This window comes from Temnothorax curvispinosus, unplaced genomic scaffold (assembly GCF_003070985.1).
Source record: "Temnothorax curvispinosus isolate PA1 unplaced genomic scaffold, ASM307098v1 QBEX01014208.1, whole genome shotgun sequence".
Classification (NCBI taxonomy): Eukaryota; Metazoa; Arthropoda; class Insecta; order Hymenoptera; family Formicidae; genus Temnothorax; species Temnothorax curvispinosus.
The window spans coordinates 1-9,508 of NW_020223988.1; the positions used below are offsets into that span (position 1 = coordinate 1).

The 9,508-nt window shown below is 41.0% G+C and overlaps 1 protein-coding gene across 1 annotated transcript; it reads right to left on the reverse strand.

The window, feature by feature from the left end:
- Positions 1–3,362: 3,362 nt before the first annotated feature.
- Positions 3,363–9,443, reverse strand: LOC112464399 (frizzled-9-like). The gene is made up of 6 exons (XM_025031357.1): positions 9,246–9,443; positions 6,111–6,324; positions 5,604–5,791; positions 5,226–5,510; positions 4,266–4,470; positions 3,363–4,139 (listed from the first exon to the last, which is right to left on the reverse strand). Exons 2-6 carry the CDS (start codon positions 6,310–6,312, stop codon positions 3,577–3,579), a joined length of 1,443 nt encoding a protein of 480 aa, XP_024887125.1. The 5' UTR covers positions 6,313–6,324; positions 9,246–9,443; the 3' UTR covers positions 3,363–3,576.
- Positions 9,444–9,508: the final 65 nt, after the last annotated feature.

Genomic DNA, 9,508 nt, shown 5'->3' on the forward strand with positions numbered 1-9,508 from the left:
AAGAGGATCATTGTGGGACTTCGTCGCAGAAGAGGATCATCGCGGGACTTCGTCGAAGAAGAGGATCATCGTGGACCTTCATCGCAGAAGAGGATCATCACGGGATTTCGTCGGAAAAGAGGATCATCATAGGTCTTCATCGCAGAAGAGAATCATCGCGGAACTTCATTGCAGAAGAGAATTATTGCAAAATGTCATTGCGCGACTTCATGGAAAAAGGGGATCATCGTGGGACTTCATCGCAGAAGAGGATTATCGTGGAACTTCGTCGTAGAAGAGGATTATCGTGGGGCTTTTTATTATAGAAAAGGATCATCGCGGGACTTCGTCGCAGAAGAGGATCATTGTGAGACTTCGTTGCAGAAAAGGATAATTACGGGACTCCGTCGCGGAAGAGGATCATTGTGAGACTACGTTGCAGAAAAGGATAATTACGGGACTCGGTCGCAGAAGAGGATCATCGCGGGACTTCATCGTAGAATAGAATCATCACGGAACTTCGTCGAAGAAGAGGATTATCGCGGGCTTTCGTCGCAGAAGAGGATCATCGCGGGACTCCGTCGCAGAAGAGGATCATTGGGACTGTTGCAGAAGAAGATTATCACAAAATTCCGTCGCAAAAGAGAATTGTCATGGGACTCCGCAGAAAAGGATAATCGCGGGACTCCTTCGCAGAAGAGGATTATCGTGGGACTTCGTCGCAGAAGATGATCATCGTGGGACTTCGTCGCAGAAGAGGATCATCGCGGGACTTCGCCGCAGAAAAGGATTTCGTCGCAGATCATCGTGGGATTCCGTCGCAAGAGGACTTATTATAGGACTTTATCATGGAAGATCATCGCGAGATTTTGTCGCTGCAGAAGATTATTTTAGGATTTCATCATGGAAGATCAAAATCGTTATTGGTCGATTTCATCAAGTCGTGAATCATAAACGAAAATCATCTCAATATTTCATCACCATCACATATTTTGTCACAAGAAAATATCGCTTTGTTACAGAATAGAATCATGATATTCGAACATAGAATTCATGAGAATCTTAGCATTGTATGAACTTTTGTTGAAATCATAAATCATGAATCGACATCAATTTTCTAACTCAAAATATTGAATTTGCTACTATAATTATAAAATTTTATTCTAAATCGATGTTCGAAACTTTAATATCGGAAACTTTTTTTACTATCGCAGAATTTAAATTTGCATTATTATGGAATTGGTATCTTCAGTATTATAAAGTCTAAGTTCTTCACTGAATTTAAAACAAGTGTAAACTTTCAATTATAACTTTTTAAGATATGAATTTTGAACATTAAAAGATTTAAATCTTCAACATTTATAGAATTTGCAAAACTGAACTGAAATTCGACAATGTAAAGAACTTCATGACAACTTTGACATCATACGATCTGAAGCTTCGATATTATCTCGACATCGTGGGATCTAGAACTTCGACATTATGGAATCTAAAATTTTACAACATTGTTGGAATATTTTACATCGTGGAACTTGGAGTCTCGACATCGTGGGACCTGGAACCTGGGCATCGCGGGACTTGAAATCTCGGCATCGCGGGACTTGGAACTTCGACATCGCGGGACTTAAAACCTCGACATTGTGGAACCTGGAACCTGGAACCTCGACATCGCGGGATCTGGAACCTCGGCATCGCGGGACTTTGAACCTCGAGATCGCGGGACTTGGAACTTCGGCATCGCGGGACCTGGAACTCAGCATCGTGGGATCTGGAACCTCGGCAAAGCGGGACCTGAAATCTCGACATCGTGGAACGTGGAACCTTAGCATCGTGGGACCTAAACTTCGCAATATTGTAGGAATTGGAGTTTCAACATCGTAAGACGTGGAGTTTTAATAACATTTTGAATTTTTATCATTACAAAATTCTGGTACCTTGATCTTAATATCATAGAAATTAAATCTTTGTCATTAAGAAATTGAATTCTCAATATTATTGGATTTAAACTTAACTCAGCAAAATCTAAACCTTTATCATCAAGGTTTTGATTGTTAACAGCACAAGATTTCTATTAAACAATTCTAAGCATGTATAGATTAAATATTTTTTATTTGATGAATTAATAAATGAATTACTTAATAATTTAGATGAATTGATTAAAAAACTCAAATATTTTTACTCATAAATTAATTTTTAGCGTCTTCAGCATCGTGGGATTTATATAATCATATAATGAGCAATAGAAAAATTTTGATCTCTTTAGATAATGTTAATCTTTTAATTTGTGAAACTTGTGATTTTTTCATATTAATTTAATGTTATTCTCTCTTTTTAAATATATTCATATTTTATATATGTATACATATGTACTACAGCGGAATACAAAATTAAATCAAACTTTGGGAATATATTTATATTTTGTTGATATTATATATAATACACATAAATATTTTGAGAATAGGAACTAATAATCTGCAATATTTTATTTCAGAGCTGCTTTAAAAAATGTTAAACAATGAGTAATTATACAATCTAATTAATTTATATTAATAAATAGTATAATTAATTAATCTGTATTACTACTTGTTGGATTAATGTAAATTTTATGTAAGATTTTAAGTGTAAAAATAAACTTTGAAAAAGGATATATTATTTTTCCTACTGGATTTATATAATTTTTCAAACCCCCTGTAATTCCTCATGTTCTTTTAATTTCATTTTGATAATTTTTTTTTCAGAATTCTGATTTTAAATGACTTACCTTTACTAAATTATACATATATCCATTATTTTAGAATTTACGATGTTCAAGAAAGATTTTATGGTATAGATGGTAGTACGAATTAGTTTGTGTCGGTTCAAGTAAAATTATATTCTTGTTACTTCGATATAGTTTGAGCAAATATAATATTGAAATAAAGGTATGTTTATATTAAAAATTAGATTAGTTATGAGACAATGCTAAATTAGCTTGAAGATAAGAATAATATACATAAAAATAATGACTGGTGTTTATTAAAGTTGTATCCATCGAAATACGCTTTCGCTGTTATTAGAATTCGAGTTTAATAAGTCTACTTTAATTAATCGAAGGTTAAAATACACACTAAGCGCAGACATACATTATTTTTACAATATATACAACATATATATACAACGCAATCGTTCGTAGCACTTATTTACTCCACGCATTAAGGCTCCTGGGTAGTCACCGCGGCCATATTGGATTCTTACTATCGAGGCGAGGAAAACACCCAATTTTGTTGTGCATGCCATTTTCAAATAAAAAGACATTTCAATAAAACATCACTATAAATCGTTTCAGAACACTTCCAAAATTGGCCGAAAACTACCTTTTTCCCTCGACAATAAACAAACAGCTATAAAACAAAGCCTAAACATACGGGACCAGGAGCCTTAATATATGATCCGATAGATAAATAAAAAAAAATCACAATATGCACTACCGTTCTAATTAATCTCTTTCAAAAAAGATATCCCAATATCGTGGAAACATCTCAAAATACTTAAAGCACATCCACAAAATTAATTTCAACGTCTTTTAAGTATCGCATTGTTAGAATAAATCTAAGATCGTCAAGCGATGTTGTCGTCCTGCTTGAAGCCCTGGAAAGGACTTTGTATCCTGGCGGGTTTGCTGGGCGCGGCGAGGAGTCTGCTCCAGGCGCGGCAGGTTTTGCCGGACCATACCCACATGCCGGAGGTGACGCCGACCACGAGGGACAGAAAGAGCCTGAGAAGGGCAACTTCGAGGCCGGCGGCACGGTATACCGGGCCAGGAGCGCAATTCTGCGCCGAGCGGCAGTCCAGCGCGGCCAGCAACGCCAGCTTTCGCCATCGCGGCCTCACCGAGGCCTCGTGCAGCACGCAGGCGAGGCCGCCCAGCGCCGGCAACGCGTACAATAGCGCGAAGATACCCAGCCGCGTCATCAGGCGCTCCAGTTTCGTCGCGCTGCGACCGGCGCAGCGCACAGCCCTTCGCACGCGTACCAGCGCGCTTCCAGCAACGCTACCAAACACGCAGCCCAACAACAACAGCACGGCGTGCGGCAGCACTTCCAGCCACAGCGCTGACTCGTCGGAGATCTGACATAGGCCGGTCAGCTCGTCTGCCACCACGTTGCGCGACAACAGACTTCCTGTAAATTAAAAGAAATCGATAAGAAAAGAATGTATAAATACAAATAAAAAATGTCGCAATTAAAAAGCGAATTGAATGTTGATATTATATATTTAATTAAACAGATTTTAGATCTATAAGTTACCTCCTGTGAAAAATATTGGAAGAATCCACGCGGCCGCATGAAGATAGGATGCGATGTTGTGAAGAGCTTCGCTGCTCCACTCGTTTCTAGCGCTCAGCAGCCAGCAACCGCACAGCACCGCCCACCACGTGTTGCTGGCTAGTCCCAGATAGTACCTGATTAGCCACCAAATTGTACAGGGAACGCTCTTCAAAGCATCGCGGACCTGTTTATAAATAATCGACATTACATATTAGGGGAGACCGGGGCGAAGTCGTCACTATTTGTTCGGTGTCGATTTTTTTAACAAAACAAATAATTTTAGTAAAATGTAACAAAATTTATAAGGACATTTTTGGTCTACGTCGCTTTGTTAGATGAATAAACGTGAAAAAATTCAAGACAGAAAGAAATAACAGTATAGTAAAGATATCGTAACAACTTAAATTGAGGCCAATATAAACTTGCAGATAAAGTCTTAGCGATGTGCTAATAGCAAACAGAATCTCGAGCAGAATATTATTGCAGTAGATTGACATCAGCTGCGTCAACATTAAGTTCGTATTCTGTCAGCAAAGTCTGCCGACATGACAGCAGGTTGCGAATACAAATCGAGCAAAATCTGCTATTTCATAACTTGGAAAGAAACATTATTTGGAATGAAATATTATTTAGAATAAAACATTATTTAGAATAAAACATTATGGAATATTATTTCAATAGTTTCTGCAATCGATTTGCCATCAGGGTCTGCTAATAGATTTTGTTACATTTCTGCTGGTTTTGCTAATAAAACCGGTTTTGAATAAATTTTACTATCTGGGATTATATTTCTTCTCTATATCGCAAATGTCTTTCTTATTTGAATCGTCGTACTGGAACTAGTTTCTCGACTTCTAGTCAGGTCTTTTTCAGCCAACAACCAACATGAACTATAAGTTATAGATTTCATTATTTACTGAAAGAAATCTGTTTACTTACTGGAACGTAACTCGGCCCATCGAGCTGACTCACGCAGCTGAGATTTTCAGCGCCAACCGCACCACGCACGATGTAAGCCACGGAGAGGAGATTGTAGCAGAGCGCCAGAAAGACTATTGGCCTTTCGGGGTAACGAAATCTGGACGGATCGACCCAGAAGGTCAGCAGGGTGAAGAGCGTCGACAGGAAGCACAGCCATGCCCACCCGGTCATCCAACGCTCTGCGAATTTTTTGTCTTCCGCGCGGTAATACGCGTCGGTACCGCAACGCGGTGCGCAAGAAATCTGAAGCAAAATGTTAAGAGAAATGTTAAGAAAGAATATATATATATATGAATATGATTTTGGCTTTTTTCCGCTCGTTCCGTTTATTCTAACCATTTCCATATCGGGTATCTGCACAAAATGCGGTGGACATTGATGATGTTGCTGTTGCTGTTGTATTCGCGTGGAGATTTGCGGCGGTCGTTCGTGGATCGCCGGCCACTGCTGCTGAACGGTTGGCAGTATCGGTGAACTAGTATCGTCCAACGTTTCGTCCGGTGGCTGCACGCACAATGTGTTTCCTGCAAAAGAGAGAAAGAGTTCAGGCTATTTTAACACACACATACTTCAATCACCAAACATTACACTTAATATTGTATGATTTAAATGTGTTAGGATTCCCAATTGTTCAGCGATATTTTTGAAAAAGTACTTTTTATACGAATAATTAAAAATGCAGATGTATCTTAGACTTTTTCTTTTTAGTTTTCGCTGTTCAAAATTTAAGCAAACTTGAGCAATTTGCTTAAATGATGACTCTTTGCTTTCATACATAATAAGTTTATCGAAAATACATATATTACAATATAACAGATTAATCGAAGGTGAGCGAGTGCTTACCGCGATCGAGGAAGCGATTGCAATCCAGCATGTGCGGCCACGGTAGCGTGAGGCTGGTTAAGGCCGGCTCGCAGTCTCTTCTTACGGAAAGGCAGAGAGACTTGCAGGCCGGTATGGCCACATGTTCCGAGCAGACCGGGGCGAAGACGGCGCACAAGAAGAGCCTGAGATGTCTCGAACAGTTGTAGTGGACCAGTGGCATGAAGGTCGTCAGCTGCAAATACACGTGCTATTAGAACCAGATGACGAGAAAGCGCGTAAATTTCGTCGCATAATTTTGTCTTCCTGAAACGTGTGTGACTCGACCAGTCCCCCTGTCTTAATTTACGGCGAAATATCCGACGAAAGGGACATGCGAACGACCGGTCTCGGGCATATTGCACTCTGTTTTTCTTTATGTGACGTTTTAACATTTGAAGTAAACTTCTATAATACGCTCTTTCGTCCTCTAAACGCGGAGCAAAGCCCCCCCCCCGTTGGAGATGCGAGAGCGAGAGGGTAATGCACCTAAGCAGACGGAGGAGACGCCTCGCTTCCATGAAATATAACGAGCGGTGGGCATCAGGGGTAATTATCCCGCCCATTCTTCCCGCCTCAATCCCGATGGACCCCTCGCGCCGTCGCTGGGGCCCACCGAGACCGTGCTCCTCTCTACCTCCTGCCCTTTTCCCTCCCCCTCTAGATTCGCCCATTACGAGCGGAGCCCGATGCTCTTCTCCTCCACGGCGCTCCCCAAATTATAGCCTCATGAAATTACGTGGTAACCCGTAACGACAGAGCCCTCCATCTCGCCCTGCATCGCGCTCCTCTCTCTCTCTCTCTCTCTCTCTCTCTCTCTCTCTCTCTCTCTCTTTCTCCGGGTTCTCTTCTCACCGATCAAGGTAGACCAGCTGAGAGCAGGAAGAAAGAGAGAGAAAGAAAAAGAGAGAAAGAAAGAGAGAAGGGAGGGAGGGAGACCTTCCGTCCAGAGATCGTGCGCGATCGTTTTCACTTCTCACGCGCGACGGACGTGCATTGGTAATCGATATGGCAAAGAAGTCATGATCTCAATTCCCCTATGGGAGCATTAACGAAACGTAAAGAAACTAATTAACTAATTTTAGTTTTATTAAAATCCGCATTTGTTACAAAAGAGCGAAAATAATTTGAATATCTTGAGTATCTTAATTAAATATTTTTAATATTTTGAATACCTTGGAAACTCAAGATTCAAAATAATAAAATTAAAAAAATCTTTTTTCGAGTATTCGTAATTGAGATATGAAATAAGAATGATTTTGACAAAAGGAGGACGATTGAGGTTTTCGCAGTTACAACCAATAAAAGTGCCTCTTTCTCCATATTCCCTGCATGCGAGTAAACATACTTGAACGATATAGAGACGCGATAAGTCACGATTTTTTTTTATATTCGGGGACTGAAAATCGAAACAATCGAAACTACGTTACTCCCAATAGGCGTAATCGGTTATTCTTTTCGGTAATCTCTCAGATCTCGCCTCTCGGTTATCTCGAGAGCCCGGAGGAGCGAAAGGGGGAGGGGCGACGCCGACGAAGAAGAAATCTGAGCGGACCGGTTCGTTCATTATTTCGCATTCTTCTCCTCCGGGAATGACCAGAAAAAGACGGAGTAGGAAAAGGCGCATCCCACCCCCCCTTTCCACCATCTCTCGCCCGCTCCCGTATATACTCGAGTCCCTTTGGAACATTTCCGAAGCGACTTGACAGACAACTCGCGGATAGAAGAAACGAACAAACGGACGGACGGATGGACGGACGGACGGACGGACGGACGGACGGGTGGACGCGGGACCGACTTACTTCTTATTGCGGTCCGCTCCTTTTCCTTCCCCGCTTTTGTCCTTACGCGGCTCGCTCGTTCTGTTCTCTGCCTTGATCGAGTCGCTGTGAGACCCTTTGTGAGGCAGCATGTATATTTATGCGACGTGACGCATAAATCGCCGGGACGCGATGTCGAATTCGAGAGCGGGGGCCGCGGGGGGAGGGAGGGATGCTTTTTGCGAGAGGGTGCGATCGCTTTCGGAGGCTAGATTAAGTTTTTCTACGCTGCCCATTATTCGCGTGGAAAATAAACTACCGTCGCTTCCGCAGCTGCAAACTATAGAAAACGTAAAATCTCTCGATATTATGAATCGTACGATTTTGAAATAAAAAAATTTGAGGATTATCGAAAATGTAGAACGTGTATTGTACGGCCGTTTGAAGAGAACAAATTCGTGAAGTTTTTAAGCCTAGATACTGGAGAATCGCGTGTCTTCAGTGTCTTCGATTGTTTTCAAACGTTTATTCGAATATTTATTTTTTTGTTTTTTTTTGTTTTTTTTTAATTTTAAGGCAGTGATTTTTCTATTTTCGATCTTTTCTATTTTTCACCGTGGATCTTCGGAATATCCAGGCAGAACGAAGAAGATGACCAAGCATATGCCCTGCAATTTGCCGCCTTCCGGGAACGACGGCACGTGATTGGCGGTGGCGCCTTTCTTAGGATCATTCATCGAGCTTGGGGAAGTCATCAGCCTGCGAAACCCCCGCCGTCCGCGCGCGCGCCCCCCGCGCCCGTGTTCAAGAGCTAATCCCTCTGTAATTGTCCCGACCACATGTTGATTGGCTGGTTCGAAGGAACGATTACGCACACACTGATTTTAGAGTTTTGGGAATTTCGAATCTCGTCGATTTCCGATTCGAATCATAGACAATTTCGTGATTGCTTGCCTGGATCCCGAAATATCATATGAAGCCTGAAGAGACGCATGAGAAATTGCGATCAAAAATTCACATTTCGATCGTAAATAATTGCAGGTTCCTAGAACTTGAGTTTCTGTGAAGTTATAACTTCCCTTTTTTTTAATTAAAAAAAGAAATTGAGTTCTGGATGATGGCCGAAGAGATCTGTAGTTTCCAAGTGGTTTCAAAAGCTATTTTAGAAAGAGACTGTCATTTTGAGAAATTAATTTCTGGAGGTATTTTGGAAAGAATTTTTCTCGAAAGATTTATGTCGAACTGTAGAGAGAGAGAAAAAGAAAGAGAGAGAGAGAGAAAGAGAGAGAATTATCTAAAATTAGAACTCTAAAACAGCTACGTCTTTTAAATGAAATAAATTTCCTGGCGTTTTCACCGTTTTAAATGATAGAGCTCTTTCTGAAGCCGCTTAACTCCAAAATTATTTGGAGAACGTCCAAAGACCAAAGCTTCAGAAATTTCTTTTTAATTTTAGAAAAACAGAGCCAACTTCACCGGGGTGTGAAACTCGATACGACTTATAACTGGCTGAAACGATTCTGACACTCCACTCGAGGAACATCAGGAACAGAGATGTGCGGACGGAGTTTTTGAAAGAGCCACCACGAGCTTCGGCGATTCCAAGATAACGATTCGAAG